This window comes from Tympanuchus pallidicinctus, unplaced genomic scaffold, assembly GCF_026119805.1.
Source record: "Tympanuchus pallidicinctus isolate F22 unplaced genomic scaffold, pur_lepc_1.0 scaffold5, whole genome shotgun sequence".
NCBI classification, from domain to species: Eukaryota; Metazoa; Chordata; class Aves; order Galliformes; family Phasianidae; genus Tympanuchus; species Tympanuchus pallidicinctus.
The window spans coordinates 17,546,175-17,571,433 of NW_026294769.1; the positions used below are offsets into that span (position 1 = coordinate 17,546,175).

The 25,259-nt window shown below is 34.4% G+C and overlaps 1 protein-coding gene across 2 annotated transcripts in view; it reads right to left on the reverse strand.

The window, feature by feature from the left end:
- The window catches only part of LOC128091254 (dynein axonemal heavy chain 5-like), a 142,481-nt gene that overhangs the window by 104,231 nt on the left and 12,991 nt on the right, over positions 1-25,259 (reverse strand). For both annotated transcript variants that reach the window (XM_052704307.1, XM_052704308.1), the window contains 23 exons: positions 24,671-24,769; positions 23,584-23,765; positions 22,316-22,435; positions 21,439-21,640; positions 20,322-20,417; positions 18,372-18,545; positions 18,197-18,286; positions 16,881-17,036; positions 15,743-15,882; positions 13,965-14,116; positions 11,870-12,077; positions 10,947-11,034; positions 10,707-10,830; positions 10,433-10,596; positions 9,223-9,315; positions 7,494-7,697; positions 6,947-7,027; positions 6,460-6,864; positions 6,203-6,321; positions 5,177-5,313; positions 3,907-4,069; positions 1,009-1,120; positions 558-686 (listed from right to left, as the gene is read on the reverse strand). In XM_052704307.1, coding sequence (XP_052560267.1) covers positions 558-686; positions 1,009-1,120; positions 3,907-4,069; positions 5,177-5,313; positions 6,203-6,321; positions 6,460-6,864; positions 6,947-7,027; positions 7,494-7,697; positions 9,223-9,315; positions 10,433-10,596; positions 10,707-10,830; positions 10,947-11,034; positions 11,870-12,077; positions 13,965-14,116; positions 15,743-15,882; positions 16,881-17,036; positions 18,197-18,286; positions 18,372-18,545; positions 20,322-20,417; positions 21,439-21,640; positions 22,316-22,435; positions 23,584-23,765; positions 24,671-24,769 — 3,438 coding nt within the window. The remainder of the gene's footprint in view (positions 1-557; positions 687-1,008; positions 1,121-3,906; positions 4,070-5,176; positions 5,314-6,202; positions 6,322-6,459; positions 6,865-6,946; positions 7,028-7,493; positions 7,698-9,222; positions 9,316-10,432; positions 10,597-10,706; positions 10,831-10,946; positions 11,035-11,869; positions 12,078-13,964; positions 14,117-15,742; positions 15,883-16,880; positions 17,037-18,196; positions 18,287-18,371; positions 18,546-20,321; positions 20,418-21,438; positions 21,641-22,315; positions 22,436-23,583; positions 23,766-24,670; positions 24,770-25,259) is intronic.

Below are 25,259 nucleotides of genomic sequence, written 5' to 3' on the forward strand. Positions count from 1 at the left end.
ACAATAAAAATGAAGCTTGAAACAGTTAGGGTTTTCCTTCTTTATTTTTAGCTGTAATTTACCCTTGCAAAAGATGACAATGGCATAAAATGAATGTAGCAGTATCTTTGTGCACATTACACAACCTCTCTCATTCCCCTGTTCTCTTGAGAAGTATGTTTGAAGTACAAATGAATTTTGTGTCCCTTTAATTCCATATATCCTACTTCTACTGTGTTCCAAGGATTTCAAGCATTTAGCAGGATTAGACTTACAGCCACTTTTTCTCTCTGCTGGGACATTTAAAAGGAATTTTTAAAAAATATAAGTAAGCAGATCTTAAAACAGAAGCGTGACAGAACCATATTACTCTTAAAACAACAGAATTCCTTCTGATGATGGGGCTAGTTTAATACCATCCATTAATTTCATCTTTCTCCAGGATAAAAGGAAGCAAATGTACCATCACTGCTGATATTAGCTACCAAACTCCATACTACAAAAGAATTATCTAACTGAAACCAAATTTGTTTAGGGTACAAAACTGACTAGATAAAAGGACAGAAAAGTAAATCTACCTCAATATCTTCTTTATGTTTTAACAAGGAGGCATCTGTTATGTTTTTCAAAGAGAAATTTTCAGAGTCAACCTCAAAGTGATGTCCAGTTACTTGTGCAATTCTTTCCCAGTGTCGAGACATCATTGCCTAGAAAAGCCCACAAGAATTAGGAAAGGTTTTTAAAAACTATTATTTTAGGACTAGAATGACAACTTATTTTTTATTGTATCTGTTAAATAAAGGAATCTTGATTTCCATTCCACTGAAAGCATTAACAGTTTTTCCTCATCTCATTATGAAGCTTTTTGTTTTACTTTTCTGCAACCAATCCTAGCTAGATTTTTGTCATAAATAAAGCTGCTTTAATCTATAAAAAAGAATTACAGAAAGCATCATACAGTCAGACAGAACAGTCATAAATAGAGTTTTTCAAATTAATGTTATCTCCAAATCATTATGCTGAACATGCCTTGTTTGCCATCATTTCAAGCAGAGGGCAGCTCTCTGTGAAATCATCAATTTTCTTCTTTAGGTCTCGAAATGCTTGCCATTCCTTCAGAGCTTTTGGTAACTTACGAATTCTTTAAAAAGAACAAAAAAGAAAAAATATTTGATTCCCTATAACCAAAATTCAACCTTTAATAGTACAATATACTCCCATGTTCTGACCAGTTAAAAAAATAAATAAATAAATAATCGAGTTTTAGGTGGCAACATAAAATACAGCTAATTATTTCTGACTGCAGGCATGAAACACTGCTAAAGACAGGAAAAACTCACACTATATTGGGTTGGTTTCCATTTCAGTTAAATAAAGAACAATAATTTTACCTGCAAACTCATGCTTGAACTTAACCTTTTATGGTATTGTTAATTTATTAAAAAATTGAAAATACTCTCTATTTTATAAAGGTTAAAATGATTCAGAAGCATGTATTTTTTTTTCAATAAAGTACACCTTAAAACAAAACTGATCAGCCTGTAGGCAGAAAAAAATCCTTCAGTTTCAATCAGATAAGACCTATTTTACACCTAGTTTGTACGAAAGATGCTTAAAGAACAGTTTTCCTCTATGAATGATTTCAATATGAAAAAATAAATGAAAAAGAATGTCTAGCATGGTGAATTGTCACTGCTCCGTTTACTTCTAGCAAGTTATGGCAATTTTCATCTGAAAAAAAGATACGGACCAAAGACTGACAGCAATTCTTTTACACTTCAGTGCCAGAAAAGAGATACAGTATAAATCCAATCCATAGAAAAATATCCTCCCATGACATTGTTCATTTTTCACAGCTCAAAATCAGACAGATCTGTTACACAACACTGGAACACGTGTGAATTCTTCACTGCTTGCAGCTATGAGGTAAAATACGCATACTGTCATAGCACTGCAATGATCTCTGTACTTTTTCATCTTGAATCCAACAATAGACAATATCAAATGTGCTAGAGAAGATTACTGCAGATGGAAAATTATATTCAGATGTGTGGATAAAGCTTTGAGAGGCTAATTCTATGCCAAGACACAACAACAAACTTTCTTACAATGGTTTTCTTAGGCTAGCAATTGGAAAAGGAATCTCTTCACTTGGTAGTGAAAACTGATGATCATTTAAATACAAATAACATTTTCCTTTGTTTTGATCTCAGTAATAACTTCCTAACAACAAGTTCCACAAAATGTGTACTACATTAACAAACTATTCCATTAATGAGGTTTAAATTACATTCCTAGAATTACTTGACAATCTCTTTAAGTTATACTACAGTAAAAGATAAAGGGAAATTTCCATATAGTTATGAATTGTAAATTTCAATAGTGTTTCTTACCATGTTCCTCTTATAATTTTTTTCCTTTTTATATTAAAGTATTTACTACTTATTACTATTTAAATTATTTAAAGTGGAATCATTTGCACCTACAGTCATCTTTAAGATTCTTTTTCCCATGGTAATCTTTTCTGTTACACTATTTTTAAAAGAATTAGCAAGCATTAAACTGAAGGACTATGCAGATATTTAGAATTATGTGACAACACTAACTGCATTTCCAGTATTCCTGCTCATTTCAAAACACAACATACCATCTCACTACCCTCTCAGTTAGTTCTGTGGGTTGTTTAAAGCTCTCCAGAGTTAAAGACAATAGCTTGATTCAATAAGCTAACAAGTCTGCCAAAGGAAGGACAGCACTGGGTTAAACCTCTGTTACAAAAGATGTTTATTGCTTCTTGGTAGTCTCCCTGCTCCAAAGATAGCTCAGCACTGAGAGGGTTAAAAAAATTTTAAAAAGGCACATGTGAAGCAAAGAGAAACACATAACTTTCAAAAATGTTGTCATGCAGTGGCTTCACACAGTAGTTCCAGTAAAAGAAAACAAAAAAGTCATGCCACATGTAGAAAAGAAGATGATGTAGATTGCAGAATTCTACTGAAACAAAACCAAGACTTCTAGGTATTACTGAAATGCAGAAGTATATATATTTTACATACATACATTTTTACTATTAAAAAAAAAAACAACCACACAACACAGAAAAACTGAGTAGTTTTTGCCCCAAAACAGAAAAGCAGTTCACTCTTTTCCAAAAAAGGAAAAAATTTCAACCCCACCTCTTCCATGTCTACACAAATGGCCACTGATAACAGAGTCACATGCTCAAAATACCATACAACTAAAAAGTCTGAACACAAAAAAAAAAAAAACACGTTTCCATGCTTTTCAAGGACTTGTGATGAGATAAAAAGCACAGATTTTATTTCTTGAATAATACACCTGAAGTTACTCAAGTGTCTCTCAGGTCAGATTTTGAACACAAAATCAAAAGCTGATCTGAACTATGCATGTTGCAGAAGAAAGGATCTGCAGAAGAAAAGGGTCTTTATCTTGAGTATGAACTTGTCTTAACAGAATTCACAGAGAAAGTGATCAGAGCCACTGTGTAGAAAGATAAATAAAAGGCTTATACAAATCTAACAAAAGGCTGAAAACAGTTAATCCACTAGAGTCTTCCACTAGAAGAAAACCATAACATCTTTTTTTCCCCACTAGACGATATGATAAAAATATTGTATAATTGGTTTCAACATATCTGTTTCTGATGTACAGTTTGTAATTCCCATTAAGAGCAAAAGAGAGTCTGTTCTCAGGGAATGGATGCTTAAGGCCTTCACAACTATTCTTTACTATTCTTTACTGCAGTAGAAAAAAAAAAACCCTAGTGCTGAGCATTTAAGCAACCCTGAGTTTTAAGTAAATCAAAATAGTTCTTCCACCCAGGATAATTCTCACAAGATAATTAACACCAAAAAAAAAAAAGTGAGAAAAAATAACTTGTATGTACATCACCCAACAGCAACTTACTTGTTTTGAAAATCCAGGAGTTCGTTGTTAATTTTTTCAATATTCAAATCACTCCAAAGCATTTCATTGTATCCATTGATACTAGCAATAACTGAATTATAAAGACTGTAAAGTTTCTGAAGCAATGAAAGCTCACGTTTAATTTTGTGCAGTTCGGGATACTCTGTTTCAGATTTTAGAAGGTGAAAATCATTAATGTTAAGTAAAGTGTATACATGAACATAAAAATCCATATATTTCTAAAATGGATACTTAATAGTTGTACGAAAACAGATTTGCATTTTTTTAGTGTCTATAAAGGCAAACTTTTGTAGTTGCATTATGTAAGGATACCAGATTTTAAAGCACAGCAATTATTTAAATTGTTTTTGTTTTTTTTTTTTTTAAATTAATATTCCTCACAACTGTATGATGTAATCTTACAAGAAAGGTGCTTGCACGTACCTATGTGAAGGAGACAATGTTGAAAAAGTAGATGAAAAGGTAAAAGAACATATTGTGATTTTATCCAACAACTAACATATCCCCCATCACTGTTTGCACTATTTAATTAAGAGGCAGAGATTGAAGGGGGGTGGGGGAGGGAATTACTTTCAAAAAAGATACTTGACATATGTTAGGCAATAGAAGTATTTTAAAAGATCCCCTCAACTGAAACATTTTGCTTACTTTCTATCATATCTGTGGGGCTTTCTAGTTAAATATATCATGCTTCTATCTTCAGACAAGAAAACACTGAAGTCAGTACGTACAATTTGAAGTACTTATCACACTTTAAATCATATGGCAGCATCCAAAACTAGAAGAGTGTCTGATTAGGAATCATAAGAATATTACAGACAAGTTGCACAACCCTGGTGAATTAATTATATATCCAGTGATAGGACAATGTGAGTATTTCATCAACATATTCCCAAAAACTGCATATGAAGGAAAGCAGAGAGGAAATGCGTTTGACTCTAGGCAGAAAAAGCAAGAGAGCTAAGCAGATACACCCTTCCTGGGATGCATGGAACAGTGCATGTCATTTTCCACTTGTTTATGTGTGTGCAGGCTGACAGACACTGTTTCACTTAGCTCATAATACAACTATAGGAATACAAATATAATTTACTGCAAAGATTTTTTTTGTTTGTTTTTTTGTTTGCTGTGATGAATTTGGCACTGAATCTATTACACAGGTTCCAAACAAAAAAATATTCACACACACACACATATATATATAAAAATAGCCTTTTGGACCAGGTGTCTACATTCTCTGAGAAAGTACCTGTAACAGGAAGACCAAATAATTCTTCCCCACTAGAAAGAGAGATATACTTTGTCCACAGTTCATCAAATTTAGCTTGAAAGAACTGTAATCTCTCACTTGCTTCATGGGGAGGAACATTTTCTTCACTGGGGCCCCTACAAAAATAAAAAAAAAACCTGCAATTAAGTACAAGTATCAGCCATGCAGGTTTCATGAAGATGCACAACAGAGCATAGGCCTAATTTACTGGATAGTATTTAATATTTTTAAATGTTTTGGGTTGTTTTTTCTAGAAATTTTTACAATAGTTACCAGAAGAGAAAATGCATGCCCCTACAACATACTGAATATTACCTGAACACAATATATTTTGCCATAATATATATTCTCCAGATTACCAATAAATATGAAAAACAGCAAAAAGAGCTACAAATAGTTTGTTCAGTTATTTTCCATTTCTTTCTTGTCTGTAAAACAAAAAGTTATATTCTTAAAAAGGGAAGGACGGCAGGTACAGAACACACAACTGGCATGACTTCAAGCAGTGCGTGCCCCAGACTCAGTAGCTGACATTAATTTCCTTGTCAAAACACAAAGTGTGTGTTATCTCACATAATCACAACAGACCACCAAATTTTGGTCCTTTCCTTCTTTGTGCCACACTAGCTGCTAACACAGAAGCGTCCAATGAAGCACAGTGTAAATTTAAAAAGTCCAAGTAAACATTCCTGTGAAGTGCTATCAGTGAACTTAGAAACATTTGGAATTGGAATCTCTGCTAACTTCCAAGGCACTACCTACATATTTAAATATACGCTTTAGTGCTTTGTTGTGTCTGGAACACCTCAAAGACTTCAAATTTGGATCTGTATTGAAAATCAACTCTAGCACTGAAATTGTGTGAACTGTGGCTGCAAGAATATCTTGTATTATTCTGAAATCTGGCATATCAGCATTGACACTGTGTTATATTCAACTCTTTAAATGCATCATTTTTAACAATCACTAATTAAGCACAATTATACTGTACCACAGTTCACCTACTTTTCATTATAGTCTTTGCAAAATTCTGCAGTATCAGCCTGGAATCTCTGAACACCTCTCAGCAAATCTGTTTTCATGTTTGGCTGTACCTTCAGTAGCAAATCCTCAACCTGCAGTGCCTAAATGCAGACAAAGAGAAATAACAGGCATAAAAGAAAAGGAAAAAAACCACAGACTTTTCCAGTATTTCAACATAAATTGTCTGGCAATAACTCCTATAGCTGTTATTTGAGAAACAAACAATACACCAATTATACCTGTGTGTTTAGGTTCTTCCAGGCATAAGCCAATCCATCAACTCTTTCCATGTTTCCATCCTGAAAAAGCAGATTGTATCTCTGAAGCACAGAATAAGATTCTTCAATAGGTCCAACTGTCATGTCAATTTTAACTTCATTCTCTCGAATTTCCTTTAGGGCTTCCATTGCTCCCCGTACATCATCAAGGTCATGGACAGGCCTGCTTAATTTCTTGCTAAGATTGTCAATGAATGAATAAATTTCATCCATGTCTGCAGCAGACCTTTCATTCAAAGCTAATCCAAACATTCTTTGTCTTGAGTGGCACTCCTGAATAAGGGCAATTTTCAATGACTCTGTCGCAATATCCACTGATTCCAGAACAAAGTGATTTGGCAGCTCTCTGATTTGCAGTTCTAATTGCTAAGAAAAGCACAAGTGATCAATTTTTAATTTCACTACAATTTTTTGAACAGTTCCTTCTTATTAAAGACATGATACTTACAGAAAAGTATCCAATTTGAGTTTGGAATTCAGCCATTGTTGGTTTAGTCTCTATGAATTCCTTCACTTTTTCCTCTGGATCCTAAATAAAAGTTTATTTTAATTATTACTTAGCAATGGTATTGCAATAATCTATCCAAGACTCAGCTGTCTGACGTACTAAGCAAACACAAACAATCCCTCTTAACAGAGTTCAAAGTATAAGCATTAAGCTCCCATGTTTCACTTGATCTGCTTTTCCTGATTCTTATTCTTTTTACAGCACTCATTATTAAAGCATTTGAAATCTATAATTCAAATGCAGACACTGATGATGATATCCCTTAGTCTCTGCAGAGGTAAAAGCTTCAGTGCCACGCGGGTCTCAATAAATGGGCTAAATAAAGGGTTCAATTACAGAGAAATTAATCTTCATCCAGCTCAGCAACATTCACCTACAGTAACTACAAGTAATGCTTCCGAAAGAGCACAGTCTCCTTATGAAATCTGCAACAGTATTTAGAAGATTTCACAATACAGCTACATATTTCATTAAATATGTTTTTAACCTTATTCCAGATGCCTGAAAATTCAGAAAAGCTGTTCAGGAGATCCGATGCTCTAGCTTTGAGAGACAAAATAACTGTATTTAGTTGAATCACCACTTTGTTTACATCCTTATGCTCAATGATCTGCTTGTCTAAAGGCTTCAGTGCCAACATCCTGGTGAATTTGTTCTCATCACCTAGCTCTATGGCAACAGATTGTTCAGCCTGGCATAAAGTAAACAAGAATAAACATATATACATTAGTTTTATTTTACATTACTGAATGCACAATAAGACACATACAGTGGGTACTTCTATGAGTAGATAGAAAAGTGCAAAGGAAGAATCCACAAGAAGACTCCCCGCTCTTAGCTTTCATTTTTACAGAGCTATACTTCTAGTGCTAATGATAATCTTTAAATCATCCTCAAATGATTTCAGTCAAATATGTAACACATGGAGGAACAGTTGTGCTGATTCCACCTCCTATACAAATGTTCAGGTCTTCCTTTCTTTGGTAGAGGACTACATTCAGGCTGAGAGGGCTGACGCTCTTCAGTCTAAAGAGAGGCTCTGGGGGAAACTTATAATAGCCTTCCAGAACCTGAAGGGTGCCGACAGGTGGGACTTTATATAAGGGCACGTAGGGACAGGATGAGGGAAAATGGGAAAACTGGAAGAGGGGAGATCTAGACTTAACATCAGGAAGAAATTCTTTACTGTGAGGGTGGTGAGACATTGGAACAGGTTGCCCAGAGAAGTTGTGGATGCCCCCTCCCTGAAAGCATTGAAGGCCAGGCTGGATGGGGCTCTGAACAACCTGGCCTAGAGGAAGGTGTTCTTGCCTACAGCACGGGGTTGGAACTAGGTGATCTTGTAGGTCCCTTCCAACCCAAACCACTCTATGATTCTGTGATCTCTATTCTTGGCCAAAAAAAGTGTGGAAGGTAATCTTGGATTGGCTACTTAGAAATAAGCAAGCAATTCTTGAACGAACTTGGATCAACTCACTCTCTTCTTGTTGCTTTTTATCATTTGCAGGACTCAAAAGGTTATTTTTATGCAAATGAGATGATTTGTATTTGTTTTTAATGTCAGATTGACAAAAGAGAATTTTTTTTTTTTTTTTTTTAAAGAGACTTTTCAGTACAGACCCACACAAACACGTATTTCATTACCGTAAGATAGAATTAAGGCCATCTGATTACCATTATTGCCCATTTCTAAACTTGAATAAATTTGATTTTCTATCTGTATCTCAGATCTTCCCAAGGTTTTAGTGCTCATTTTAACACTGATAATGCATACATATAGCAATTAGTTTAACACTGTAGCTATTGTATGTAGCCTGAAAGTTTAACTTACAGTTTTTGGCTGGGAAAACTAATAAGTCATGTTAGTAGCACACTGGATAATGCTGGTTTTCATACATCATCCATACTATCATCATACTTTAACAGGATTTAAAAAATATTTTTATTTTTTATTTTAATAGCTATTTTTTATTTTAATAATAAAGAACTTCAAAACATTAGCTTTATTAATTGTTACTCTTTGCTCTTCTGTTCAATTACCTGATCTGGAGATTAAAAACTAGACTTAAACTAGTAAGGAAACCTTCCAGATTACAAATCACCGTATTATTATAGAACATATTCATATTATATTATATTATAGAATACATTCATATGAAATTGAGAAATGTTAACCAAAATATTGAAATTTTTAAATAACAAAATAAAACACTCACCTGCTGCTGTTTATGATGTAAGTAAGCAAATTTCCAGAGTGGGATATCTTTGGCTATTGATAATATTATATTTACTGCTTTGTTTACAGCACTCTGAAAATAGTAAAACATCTACTTTGAGCACACAGAGAGATCAGAACAGCTAAGGGGAGGGGAAGGAATGAAGGAAAAAAACAGATCCTCTGAACAATACCAAAATGGAAAAGTTGTACCTCCATCTTCATCAGAACTGTTCTAATAAGCATGGAGTAGAATCATGCAAAATAGATTTTGTTAGGGGAAAGAGTACCCCATAAAGCTTTGTCAGTCAGACATTCTATTTTTATGCATTCTTCAAACAAGAATATAGGAGAGAAAGAGAGATCTATGAGCCACTGAGGAATCATAAATTAAGTTAAATTATTTCACTTTACATTGGTTATAAACATAAAACAATATTAATACTGTATTTCATATTCACATCAGAATGTCTGAATAAATTTGTCTGAATTTATACAGGCAGCTATATAAATTATCATATAACTTTTCTACCTATGGTATTTAAAAATTACACTTTGTGGGCTGATTTCTTACTGACAATATCAAAAGGCTGTAAATGAAGTCTGAGAAAGAATTCAGCAACTGACTTTGATGGTGACAATTCCAGTTGAAAAATCTTCAAGTTAATCACATAAACAACTAGTACTTTCCAAAGAACTTCAAAGGTCATAGCAGATTGTAAATACAAACATAAGAATTTAGCTGAATTAGTGTAAGTAAGCTTAAATATTTCTTTAAACTGTTCCACAGTTCAGGGCTCCAGGCTTGTAATATTTCTCTTTATATTTCACTACTGCACAAATCTGATTACTGAATATTTCAATCATGTCTTTTTAAACTCTGGAAGTGTTTAAGGAGACAAGGAAGTCAAATCAATGTATCAAAGGCATTTTATTTTTTTTCTTGCACTTGCTTTGAAAACATTTGTAGTGGACTGTGAACAAGAGTTGATAAGCTTGTAGGAAAATGGTTGATTCTACTGCATAACAAACCTAATTTGGGTTTTTTTTCTTAGCATCCACTGATGTCATGTGAAATCAAGTGACCTCTAATCTTTTCTTCCACTCCCTTTATTACTAATACCAGATTAAACTCGCAAATCTGGTTTTAAAATAATGCATTAATACACATTTTTAACAAAAATGGCTGAGATGTGCAGTTATTCAGTTACCTGAATATCTTCGAGACTTGGTCGCAAGACAACATTAGGAATAGCCAGCTGAAATTCAGTTTTGAACAAAGGAATTCTCTTTGTCTCTACAGACCTGATCATCTGATACCTAGAGCCAACAACACGCAACTGATGTCGCAAGGACTCCAAGGAAATCTTCGTGCCTAAATAAATGCAATATTTAAGTTATATTTTTTACCACAAAAAAGCTGGCAAAAAAAAAATCTTCAAGTGATATTAAAAAACTAAACAAATCTGAAAACAAAAGACTTACATCTGACTAAAGAATCAGTATTCCTCTGACAAAGCTGTCCCATGAGATAATAGCAACAACAAGACATGCATTCTTGGCAGCGTGTTTTCTGTTTTGTGTCAAGATGCACACAGGAGTATGAATCCTGAAGAGTTAAAGGGAAACTCTTAGACAAGTAATGATATTATCCACTGTATAAGTGAAATATCAAATATCTGACTACAGTATAGCAGGTTACTTTTAATACTGTAGAGGACTTACCTCCAGAGTTCTTCCAGTACCTGCTTTCAGCCTGTGCATAAGAGTGTCTACCAGTTCATACACAGAGCATTCCACTTGCTGACTCTGTCTGCAAAAACAACCTTAGAGTCATCCACATCAAGTCAAACATAAGGAATAATCTTTAACTTGTTTATAGATGCATCCTCAGATCCACTGCACTCTGAAGTGCCATACGTGCAGGGAGACACCCTTCTATTTTTCCCTTTGCTCCTACTGCTTAGACATGCACAGAATGTAAGGCATTAAGATATGCAGTCTGTCAGGAAACCCATTCATCAAACTCTGTTATATCTTGTTCAACTGGTCTTAATAATGATCAAAGAAAAATATGTTTTTTTTCTGGCTGTAGTTAAAGAAAAAGCAGGCTTATCAAGACAATTCAGTAAGAAAAAGTTATCTTCTTGATGTATTTTCTAGCTCTGAAATCAAAAATAGTAAAGAAATAAGTACAAAGTGAGTATCATGTTTTGCAAAATGTACATTGACTTTTTTTGGTGAAGAACAGAACAATTACTCTTCTATATCACGGAAAATAAGCATAAACTAAAAGATTTTCAGCTCTGGGTAAATGAGAGGTCTTACATGACTGAGCTAGCATTAAGAATCAAGCAGTTAGCACTGAGATGACTTTTCAAGTTTTATCCAGTTCCATTTTCCTTGCTCTTCAATAGAATGCCATAAGAAGAAAACCACAAAATGCTAAATGCTATAAATGCAATTTTAATATGCTATATTGAAGTTACTTGGGAGTTCCTGCTCCGTAATCTATCATTTTGCTTTACACTAATGGTCAGTAACAGTAAGAATGATTTCTTTAGAAGTACGTTCTCTGTGCATAAAAAGTAATACATAAATATTTGCTCCCAAACCGAGCCTTCAAATTCATGCAGTAATACACCTACTGAGAAAGTTTGCGAGCAGTAGAGACAGCAAGATTTTCTGTCTGTTCCAAGAATGTAGATACGTCTATAGGTTCTTCTTCTGGTAAAATTATCAGAGCAGTGTTTGACATATCCTCCAGAACTCTTTCAATTCTGCACTCCAGGGTATCAGCAGCTTCTTTGACTATAAAGTCCAATTCCCTCAGGGTACTATAAGTATTCTCAATAACTAAGCAAAGAAAACAAAATGAAAACAAATTAAGTGAAATATGAACCTCCTAAATTTCCCCAACCTGCCCCAAATTATTACAATTAAATGATGATTTAACAACAATGGAATATGGAACTAAGGCATGAAACCAAAGCATGATGGACTTCCTGTACTTTGGAGTCTTTAAATGAAACCATTTTACAATAAGTAACAGAAGAACCTTCAAAATATTTCTTCTCTATTAATACTGGAATGAAGGATTAACAAAAATCATTGGAAAAGAAAAGAGGAACAAACGTTCAAAAAAATATTCTGGTCCTCCTAAGGACCTACAGTATGAAAGTCAGCATTGTAGACAGAGCAGCTAAAATTCCTCAAGATTGCACATAGGTTAAACCACTAGATTTTTTCTTTCCTGTATATGACCTAATTTAATTTGGAGAGAGACAAAGCAAGTCCCTTAGCAGATGTGTTTACTAAGCTGAGTAAAAATGATTGTTTCTGAATGGAGTGGATAAATTCTTTTGCTGTCTTTTACACTTCATCTAAAAATAAAGAAATAACTCATCTGGCATTTTGGTCATTAATCATGACATTTTGGTTATTAGCAGACAGTATAATTTGAATTATCAGTACTTTGTCTTACTGTATGTAGAATTAAATCGTTACAATACCTAAAATGCTGCAATGTGACAGTAGTGTCTTACTGTTGAATGTTTAAAATAGAAGATACCATTTATTGCTATTAGGAAGTTAACGATTAAATCTTGTCTTTTTTATTGACTAGAATGAACAAATAATCCAACCAATTCCTTAGACGCTTTTCCTTTTTTAATACATAAAACTTAGGTATTTCTAAATCCATTTATTTCTCATTTTCCAAGTTTTAGTCTAGAAGGCTGCCACAAGCCCCCGTGCTTTCAAACAGAGGGATACCTTGTCATCTTTTTTTGTTTTCCAGTCAGGTAAAGATCAAGTAAAAGGCTAAAAGGTGGCCAGCTCTGCCTTAAGAAATGGCCGGAGTCCTTTGCAGTAGTATCACATGGCACAGTCACAAATGTTGCAAAACCCACGCCTGCATCTGTTCCTGTTTATCTTGCTGCTTTTCATTTTGAAGAAAAAGGTGGAAGCCGAACATCAGTTTGCCCCAGGTGAGAACAGATTTAGAAGCATAAGCTACTGTTTTCTCACAGAATCAAACTACAAATGTCTTGCTTTACATGTGTCCATTTCAATGACACTATTATAGAGTTAAGTTTATGCTGTACTTGATGAGGATAACATTGTCTTAATGGCTGTGTTGGGAAATCTCCATGCATAGTTCAGAATTTTTAAAGCTTTCTTAGAAAAAATAGAACTTGGACAGAAATCTGTCCCTTACTATTTTCAACTGTGAATTTAGTCATGTCTATTTCAGGATGTTTCTATAGAAAGACCTTTCTATAGAAAAGACAAGAGACATTATCACAGCACCAAATGTTTGTTCTCTTACCTCTCACTCTTTTATCAGTCAAGCTATAGTTACCTACCTAAAGCAAGGAAGTCAGTTCACAAACTATTTTTTTTTCCACAGACAAATAAAAACAGAATGTAGGCATAAGAAGAGCTCTACATTTTTTCCTTACGTGGACACTTACTTGAAAACAGATCAGAGAGACACTGATAGGGGAAAATGTAACAGTGTACAATAATTTAAGAAGCGTGATGTGACAATTCAAATTCAGTAAATGAAAAGGTATGGAATTCAGAAACACAATGCAACACAAGCCCTAATAATATGATGTAATGTTATTCACTCGAGCTTGCAAGACAGCTAGAGAGTCGAGGCTTTACAGACCCTCCCATCAAAACATTACCACCAAACAACATTATCAACAGCTTATCACTACTTCTCTTCCTACATACATTTATTGATGTTTGAAGAAGTCCAGGACAGCTGTGTCATGCCTGGAGCAAGGGCATCCTCAACTTGTTCTATGAATGGCTTCATTAGTGGTTTCAGCATAACAGGAATTCTATTCAGATGCTCTTTGTAATTGATCAATAGATTCTCGAGACTGTAAGACATGGTTGTGTTTAGAATGTATTTATTTCAGATATAAGAAACACACGGAAATTTGGTCACATTTTCTGTTAATAAGACTTGCAAGTCCTGATCCCAGGTTAAAAATTAAAGTCTCTCCCAGTTCTAACTAGGTCTCTTTCTTCTCTCAAACACTGGAACCAGACTGGAGAAATAAATATTTACAGGAAGATATTTATTTAGGGCTACTTTCTTCCAAAGAAAATGCATTACAGTCAAAAATAAGGAAATGGAAAACACTGTGTTTTTCTTCCCTTCTTCCTATTTCACAGAAAAAAAAAAAAAAAGAAGAAGAAAAAAAAAAGCCTGTATGAAAAGACACTACTTATAAGAAAATCTAGATTCATAGTACTCAGGGCATAAAATGCCAAAGGAGCCAAATTCTGAATCAATATTTTTATGAAAATGGAGTTTTATAACAGATCTTCATAAAAAAGAACTGGAAGTCAATGCAGCTCAGAAGTTAAAGATACAAAACAGGTTATTTACAAGAGCTGCTGTAGAAAAATGATAACTGTGCTCTATGCCAGATTAAAACCATAGCACTAAATATTGTTACAAACAGTATACTGAGAGAGTCTATCCACAGAATGCAGAGTATTTTTCCAATGTTACTTACGGCATAATTAGTGCCTGAATATTCCTTCTTTGCTTAGGGAGTTGGTCTGAAATCTCTTTTACGATAGAAAATTTGGATTTTCTTTTATTGCAAACACTTTCTGCACATTTGTTTCCGTTTGATGGCAAATATTACAACTGTTGCTTTTCAGAAGAGTGAAGCACACAGAGTTTGATTTGTATGTTAGATATTTTAGGTTTGTTCTGAAACACTCCATGGATAATTCGTGAAAAACGCATTATTTCAAGAACGAAAGACTGAAAATTTTAACAGAAAGGAGAGCTGAGAGGATTTCAATTCAGTTATGAAACTCTTTGAACTCTGTCCTTTTTTGACCACTTCTATATAAAAACTACTTTAAGTGCACTCCTTACAAAAAAGGACTCTTTTTAGACCTACCATCCTTACTTAAAAAACTAATAATCGGATCCCAAAGAGCTGAAAAGAACTCCTACAGCACAGAATTTAGCTGTTACAATGACAGAAAGAAACTATTTAATAAATCAACATAGGTTATTTCAGATATTTAGCATGAGAGAAAAAAAACTTGAATATTTGCATATAATAACTTAGTTGATGTATTACCTATACCAACACCTGGGTTGTATGTCAATCAAGTGATAAGTTCTAACTTAACACAAGAATGCTTTCGATGTTACAAAAGTAAGTGTGATACTTTGGAATGCAATCCATATGATATGGAGTGGAGATGCCTTAGCAGTACCTAGAAATTCCACTTACAGAGTAGCTGTTGTAACAAAATAAAAGCATGTAGACATTATCTAGTTACAAGAATTTTGTAGAGAGAGTAATAATTTCATATTAACAGAACTATTATGGAATTGCAGGGGAAAAGAATAAATTTTTAGTTAAAATCCACCACAGTGAAAAGTTACAACAAATCAAAAGTACATACAACAGACTCAAAGCTAAAGATTCCTATCTGCAGATGAGAATCACATCCAGAAAGTGTTCACTCACTCCATTTGATGTTTTTTAATCTGTTCTTCATCTGCACACAAGCTGAGGACAACATCTGGAACGTTAAAATGCATTTTTTTCAGGTACTTTGTTTCATAAAGTACTTCCAGGACCACTGGATCCAAGTTTACAACCAATTCCTTCATATAGTGGTAGTGGGAAGGAAAGGGGCAGGGAGAGAAAATAATAAAGCACTATTTTAGTAGTTTAGTGATCACATGCAGTTTATTACATCTGGAAGATATGACAAGATATAGAGGACTAGCCAAAATTTTTTAAATTGATGCCCATGTCGCAATTTCTACAAAGATCTCCAGACTCCTGCACAACTATTTTTTCCAGATTTTCCAGAATATTAATCATGCAATAGCTTCCACTGATTTCATTTTCCCGTGATTTCCTCACTGGGCCCTAAGCACTTGGCTGCTGTGACTTCCCAAGTCTGATTGTAGTTCTGCACCTGTCTGTGTGAAAGCTGATTTGTCTTCTCATCTCAGTTTCTCCATCTGTAGACTGCAGAGAAATACTGTATTGCTCTGTTTAGCCTCCGTACGTTTCTTAGGGCATAAAATGCTAATAAGGTGATGAGTTAAGCTGAAAATCAGGTTCTAGCTTTCCATTATGGAGTCCGTAATTCAAAAAATGTCCATTTTAACTCTAATTTCTGTGCAGCACAGCAGAGTAAGTCAACTTTAAAGAATGGTAGGATTTTCCGTCTCAGCTAACAATAGTGAAAGCAAATTAGTGACTCCAATATAGGCAACACAGTGATGTTGAACACTATAGAGAAGCCTACAATCTAATTAAAAACTCTTTGACTAATATTTTGGTTAACAAAGAAAAAAATATATGAAACCATACATTAAAAGATGTAGACAAATCTATATAGAACATGCATTTGCTGGGCACTGCCTCTTACATGTCCTGAATGAGGCAAGGGGCTTATGAAGAAGAGAGATGATTATGTCTGTATCATAGCATAAAAAGGAAAAAAAAAAAATTTTTGTCAATTAAAGTAGTTTATTTTCTATCCTTATTAAGATTACTTTAATGCTGTGCTTGTCTTTGCATGACATGAGTGAAGTATCATAGGTAATACTAAACAGAGCAGCAGTAATACAAAATAAATCCTACTTACCTTGGTTTCTGCATGCCTGACAAGTAAGAAAGCTTGTAGAGCATTTCTAGCCTGGTCAGCAAACCTGCACCATGCTCTATAATAAATAAGTTCAAATTCCAAAAGAACCGCAGCCATTTTATTGTAGCTCTTCGCAACCTTTTTCATTTCCAATGTCTGCAAATAAAATAAAATAAATACAAAATAAAGAAATTAGAAAAGCCAGCACCATTTAATCGATTTGATGAGCCTAATGTAATAGAAATGTCCTGCAGTAAGGTCTTCCTCACTACTGTTAGGAAAACAAAACAAAGTTTCATGTTACATAATTTAAGAGAGGGTAAAACAAAGAACAAAAGAACAACCTCATCTAGAGTATTGCATCTGATGTGGAGGCCTCAGCACAGGCGAAACATAGACCTGTTGTAGCACAAACAGAGGAGGGCCACAGAAATGATCCAAGGGATAGAAAACCTTCCTAGTAGGAAGGGCTGAGAGAGCTGGGGCTGTTTAGCCTAAAGAAGAGAAGGCTGCCAGGAGACCTGAGAGCAGCCTTTCAGTATCTAAAGGGGGCTGTAAGAAAGAAGGGGACAGACTCTTTAGCAGAGTCTGTTGTGACAGGACAAAGGAAAAGGTTTCAAATTAAATGCGGGGAGATTTAGACCGGGTACAAGGAAAACGTTTTCTACACTAAGGATGATAAGGTACTGGAACAGATTGACCAGTGAGGTGGTGGAAGTCACATCCCTGCAGAAACTCAAGGTCAGGCTGGACCAGTCTCTAAGCAGTCTGATTGAGCTGTAGGTGCCCCTGCATCTACAGCAGGACTAGATGACTTTTAAAGGTCTCAGAGTTCAAACAGCATTTAGACAGTGCTCTCAAACATAGGATTTGAATTTGAGGTGGTCCTGTGGGGAGCCAGGAGTTGGGCTTAATAATCCTTGTGGGTCTCATTCAACTCAGGAAATTGTATGGTTATGTGAAGCATTTGAAGTTTAATATCTCAGTCCTCTACATTATAAAGCACTGCAGTGAGAAGGCTCTAAGCATAGGTCCATGGTGAACAACGCTGCAATTAGGAATAACACAAGTCCCGGAAGGGACAAAAGAACTTGATGAAGTCATCAGCTTAACATCTCAAGGGAAGTAACTGTCCTGAGCCACAGAATAACAATATTGAAAAAGAAATGGAGATCCTGGAGCAAATAAAAATACTATCTTGTTAGGTAAGTTTCAATAGAATTGTTAGAAAAGTGAACTTAAGAAAAAAATAATTTATGTCTGTTAATAATTTGGATTAGAATTTAGCCATAAACCATCCTTTGCTCACTTCTAACCTTCAGAAGCATAGTTTTCTTTTTAAAGAATCTCATTGGATGGTCAATTTTTCTGTACAACTGCTGGGCCCACATAATCTTCCCTGTTACCTAAAATACAAAAGATATGAAGTTATATTTCCATTAACTTAAAAAGCCAAGACGAAAAGACCTTTCTCATTTATTTCATTCTTACTGGTGGTACATTACGTGGTATAGGTGGATTTTCTTTTTGCTCCTGGTAGAGCTTTTGCACAAAGTCTAAGTCTTGACTATATTGCTGAAGGGCAATGGTATACTTCTCATTAAGATCAATTTGATTTTCTCCTATTTGTTCAAGCTTCATCAGAAGTCTCAGCATTTGTTCAGTCTAAAAAGGAAGAGGAAACATTTATTGCAAAAAATGTTCATAGCTTAGATAGTCATTGTTCATAAAGCCTGGTTATTTCTGTTTATAACATAAGTTATATAAATTTGTAAGTAATTTTCTAAGAACAGAAAATGCTTCCAGACAAATTAATGAACTTCAGTATTTCATGCTGTCTAAAATATATTTACCATAGCCTTAACAAAGAAACTTCCACCACCACAGAATGTTGGAACACTCATTTTGTTCTGACCCTCCAAACCTTACTCTTTTTTTTTTTTTTTTTTCCCAGTATATAGTTGTAGTGAAACACCTGTAATTTTCCTTCTGCTTCATTTACATTTCATTCCATTGTCAGGGCCTAAAGCAATGAACAGTACTGACATTAAGGTAACAGATGGCAGAAACTAATTCATTACTCCTGCCAGTCTAACAGGAATAACTTTGAAGTGCAACAGGAAGCATCTCAAATATGCTCTTGTACAATAAAATTTAAAATCTGAGTATAGCATCTTTTACTTTCACAATAATTAAGTTTAATTGCATTTGTTTAAAATTAACATTTTCCATTTTCCCTTTAGATCACCCTGTAATTTGAATAACCAAATTTGAATTCAGTTTTTGGGATAATTACAGATATCTTCCCATTATTTTTCTTCTGTGCTTTTTTTTTTTGGTTGATTGGGTGGATGGTTTTTTTGTGTCGTTTCTATCAGGAATCACATAATTGCTTTTCTTTTCCACGTAAAAGAAAAAAGCTAACCAGCCTACATTATTCTCCAGTAAGTGAATACCTAAGAGTTTAAGAAATTGAATTTCGCGTCAAACTCGCCTGTTCTGACAAGTGTTATATATTTACATATATAAATATGGGCAACCTATGAAAGACCTTCCAGCCTGAAGTCTTACATCTGATGAGGCAATGAACTGAGGTCTTCCCTCTGCACTTTCAACTTCTCTTTCATTTCTACATTGACATACAACAAAATGGAATCAGTAGCTTGGCTTTACCTCTGATTTTTCCAGCAGTAGGAGACTGGGCGGCAGAAGAGCTGCTGAACTCTACTATCAGACTGCATGCACTGTTTAATTATCTGCAACAATTCTACCACAGAGCTTGGAATTTCTGACAAACATGAGTTGTTTCTTTTCACTGGGCTCAAGAAAATTATGTTGTATGCCCCCACAACAGCTTTAATTGGGTTTTGCCTTTTTTTTTTAAGGAGAAAAGCAGATACCTATTCTTGGGAGGAGAGAGGAAAATCACCACAGAAGTAAACATTACTTCTGGACTTCTGCAAGTGAGTATACAGAACACAGGACAGGGAACACTGAAAGAGAGCAGAGTAAGAAAGAAACAGAAAGTCAGTCCCAAAGATAATGGAAGAAGATAGAGCCACATAAATATGACAGTCCAAAACACAGTAAGAGAAAGAAGGATCTACCCTAGTGTGTCAATATCAATAGCAGGGTGGAAGAGGGATGGAGATACTAGGCTGAAGAAGAAAATAAACCAGAAAGAAAAAATAGGGCTATACAGAGTTAGTAAGGAAAGATGGTACATGCAACTAGCAGTAACTATAAACAAATGTTAACTTTCAGCACTTTTGCACATATTCTGACAGTAGCTTGTAGTAGGCTTGATGTCCTCCTACCTTATCTCAGGCAACCCCAGTATAGGACAAAACAATACCAGTAACAATGGAATACAACAGGAATTGTGGATACTCTGCCTTTCTGAACACCAGAACAGGAGCTTGCATTTGTACAATTACTTACAGTTACAGTCTTCTCAAAACAGGAATCCACAAATTCTTGTATGGACTCATACAGTGTTGCAATTTGGTTCTTAAAATCAAGGTAATCTTTATCAAACTAGAAAATTGTAAAAGGAAAAAAATATTAATCTATGCTGTTGCTTTCACTTTTTTTTTTTTTTTTTTTTTTTTTTTTTTTTTACAATAAGTTTCTGGGAAATTTGCGTTATCTGCCTAGCATGCAAGTTAAAGAGAACAGAGACGAGACCAATAATGAAGGCATAAAAAGTCTAAGCAAAGCAAACAAAAAATTAAGAACTATTAGGCTATATGATTACAGACCCATCTTTACAAACACAGTGGACTGCAGAGGAAAAAGGACAGGCAGATGAAAGCTAATAACCTCATCAGAGAGAACATGGTACACTTAATCAGCTCATGTATGGGTATGAAACTCATCAAGATTAGCAAACTGAGTGGCCTCTCTAGAGCACTTTACAGACTACAGTGGGTTATTATTATAAGAAAGCCAATTCAACATTGCTATCACTTCCATTGAGAAGCTGTCAATCCACTAAAGTGAGCTACACTTCCAAAAAAGTAGCTCAACTTTAGGATATGTAGCATGTATTTAAATCTGAATTTGAGTCTGAAGCTCTTCAAAAATCACTTTAGTTTTCATCCACGTGATTCAGTACTGGAGGTGATGTCATACATTTCTCCTTCTGAAATAGTCACTATATGGTATGATGGTATTGATACTGCCTTTACTATTCCATTAAGTAACAATGAGTAACTCTTGCACTTGCTAAACTGAATTTAATGCACTGACTTGTCTAAATTAATTTTCCATCTGCAGTACAAAATATATCTATCTTAAAAACAAACAAGTTTAGGAAATGTAGTTTGCACCATTACTTATCACACAAAATCTAGTTTATCAAAAAATAACAAAAGTATATGAAATAAAAAGCAAAATACACCCAAATTATTTCAAACTGCATTAAACTATGGAAAAATATTACTACTGCAACAAAATGCTATAATCATAGTTATAAAATGTGATCTTCCCTGCATAACTTCAATGAATAGCACAGGATTAAGGGATTGATCATCAGACAAGCATTGAGTTCATGTACCTCTTTTTTTCTGTGATCCAGAACATCATACTCTTTTGATTTGGTATTTGTAGCAATGGCCTGGAAGCGAATATTGATCTCTTCAATTCCTTCTATTTGTATGCACTGGAGCTCTAGTAGGCTTTCTATAATATTGCTCATATCTGAAATCTTCTCCAAACGTTTACAGAATGTGTCGAATTTTCCAAAAATATAGTTCTCACTGATGATAAGAAGCAACAGGATTATTATGCATATCTATTTGTATCACTTTTTCCTATTCCTATTTCCTATATTCTTCCAGAACTAATATCAAGTTCACCATTAAAGCACTGATGCTGCAATAATTGCAAATGAACTAAAAACAATTTTGAAATAATGAATACAACACAGAAAATGCTTAATTCTCATATCTACCAATTAAAACCTTTTCCATATTTCACAGAAGTTTTTCTTGAAACAAAAACATGCAAAAAAAAAGATAAGAATGTGAATGTACAATACACTAAGACACGCTCCATGGTTGAAGTACCAATACAGGTAAAACTCCCCCTTGGCATTGTGATTGACAACCCAGACCAGTGCTGACTAAATACAACTAGAGTCTTTTCATTTGATTCATGGCCCAGTGCATTAATCCAGCACATGCATAAATTCCCTGAATTCCCTTAAACATCTGCTAAATCAACAAGCAACTGGCAAAAACTTGTCATTGCTTATATCTCAGGGGGAAAAAAAAAAGAGAAAAAAAACAAAACAAAACTCTGCAAGTTTTGATCTGAGTATAATAAATATTTTAATTGAGCATTCAACTTCTCAGGAAGCCAGGAGAGATTATGACACCTCATTTATAAATCTTATAAGTGCATGTCATTCAATATTAGAGTAAATTGCTTACCTGAAATCAAACTGCCTGTCACTTGGATTTTTCTTTAGCTTCTCCCTAATTCTCTGAAATGATGTTTGGTACTGTTCTTTCAGGAAAATGCATTGCTGAATCCTCTTCAGCAGTTCTTCCCTGGGGAAAAAAAACAAAAAAAAAAGAAAGGAAAAAAAAAAGAAAAAAGCACAAAAGGTAAAGTCATCCTGAGGGAGCTGTACAGGAGCATAAATTAAAACAGAATATTTCAGTCAGGTGGCAAAATAAGAATACAAACTTATAAGTACTTCATTGATTGTAGGCAATTTCTGAAAATTGCCCTTTTCCCACAATAAAATACAGAAGAAATCCAAATGTTTTCTGTCAGATTTATTTTTTGTCTCCCAGCCTGCTGACTTAGTGTCTTCATTGAATTAACTATACAAGTACATACATCTTGACCACCTATGCATTGATGAAGTTTGTAACATGTTTTTCTTCTCACTTCAGTAACCATAATCTTGACTGAGTTTTCAGAGATAGTTTTAATCATTACTGTTCTACCTGCTAACTTGAAATGTCATGTTCATTTTTACCCTTCTCTGTGGTTTAATAATACATGCTTAATATTTGCTCTCATACAGGGGCTTTTGCTATACTAATAGTTCTACCAACCAAAACAGAAAGTAAGTACAAAATTAGACTGAGAACATATCTAAATAGCAAGCTTATTGTATATCTTTTTAAATTTAAGATGCCTCTTTGGCAACATCAGTACTCCTCATGTTCTTGCCCAGGTAGCACTATCCATAGATACGTAGTAAATACAAGTCTGAATGACATTCTGTCACCCACATACCTCATTCCAGAGTACAGCTGAATTGTAATTATGATCCTGGTATGTACTGTCTCTTTTCTCAAACTGACTTTACTGTTCACTGAAGGCAAAACATAAATCTCAGATGCAACTTTGCCAGTCTGTCCTTGGAGTTTATTTCTGAAGAATCTCAACTCCAAGTTCTAACAGTTAAAGTATGTTTTGGTCCACAAAAGCCACTGGGACAATATATTGAATATTGTACACTGATATACATTACATGCATTTCAGCAACAAGTTTTTCACAACACATAGTAAGTATGATTTGGCAGAATACTTAATTCTGCACAAATTGAATAGTCACAACATGGGAATGAGGGCCTGGTAGGAGAACCAGCAGCTATTAAATTTACTTTTTAATAATTTTGATGTCTCATCTGTGATTTTTTCTTCTAGTTTTAACAAAAGATGAAATTATTAAAATTGTCACCTGTCCAGATCCCAGATTTTAGAAACACCTTCACGTAGATACGTCTTGCACGTGTTAATCATTTGATTAGTGATTTTAAGAAGAAGAGATGTCATACACTCTGATGTGTTGTAGTGCGGTGATGTACAGTAGATCATACAGACTGCATTCATTAAACTGGGTATGTGTTCCACCACTGTAACCTGTATCAGGAAAAAATGAGAAAGTCAATAATTCACATTTCCTAAAAACATAATCTATAATGTCATCACTCTGGGAATACTTTCATCAGTAATAAACATCTCCTTGATTGTTTTTATAGACATTAATATGAATTGAAACATCTAAGTCAAACATAGAAACCTAATGTATTCTGTCCAAGAGAAAAGAGTGGGGAATTGGCTAAGCGTAAATGAACAGGCTTCCTTCCAGAGCTGAATTTTCCAGAGGAAAAACAGAGGCTGTGCTCTTTTTGAACATGATCTCCAGTATGTGAAGGCGTTGTAGTCTGATTTGCAAAAAGTAAGCTACCTCAGGAAAAAAGGTGTATGCTGGTACAAAAGAGTTAGCCTGCTGAAGTCAGTTCAAGAAGAAAGCTGGTCTTTGCTCATTTGGCCTACATTTGTACATAAAGAAATCTGGAAGGAGAAGGAAAGGCAATAGTAATCTGTATTTTACTGAGCATACTGGACCATAGAGTTCTCTGTCCCAAAGAAAGATTCCACAGAAAATCAGCAGGTCAAATATATTAAGAACCCATCACAAGAGACAATGACTGCCCTAAAACAGAATAAAAGATTACTGCATCTAAAAGTCAAACCCAATATGGTGAAAGAGTGACTATCTGCAGAATAATAGCAGTAGAAAACATGAACTATTGGTTATTTTCTCACACCTTTCAGTTATCTTCTGAAATGACAACAACTTTCTGCACAAAAAAACCCTAATGTTATCTCTGGCTTATTCAAAATTTGTCAATTCACAAATGCCATAGAACTGAAGTTCTCTACTACCCATAAACCATAAGAGTTAAATACTGAATGAAAAGATATCTGCCTTTTCTTGTCTAAATTTTGTGTTAACTGTTTTTATTTAGAGTACTACTTACAGGAGAAGCTTTGGCCAGTAGAGCAAAATATTTATCCAGTGTATACAGATATCTCACATTGTCTTTAGCTTCATTGGCAGCAATCGTTATACTGCCATCCTGAATGGGAAAAAAAAAAAAGTAAAGAATACTGTTAAAATTTAGACATGAGGTTCCTGTATTTTTACAGTTTATGCTGCAATTCCAAAACTTGATGGAGGCACAATAGCATAGCTTTGATGATCCAATTTTATTTTCAGAATTGTTTAGAATGATTTTAATGTGGTACTACTGTTTTTTTAAATTACTGGTTCTACAGAACTAAGAACTGACAAGTTCCCTAGAATATATCAGGGTGCTTCCATCTCAAGCATCTCTTTTTAATAAGCACTTGTTAGGGCAAATGAGATATGACTATTTTCCTAAACTATTTCCAAAACAGGAAAATTCCAAAATACCTTTGTAAGTGGTAGAAGATCCACATTCTAGCATTTTTAGGTGTCAAATTGCATGTACACTGCTTACAGTTTGTTTTCTGACCTGCCTACAATTTTGACTGCTAATTTTAGATAAAAGATACTCACTCTTCTAAAGAAGCAGCTATGCTACA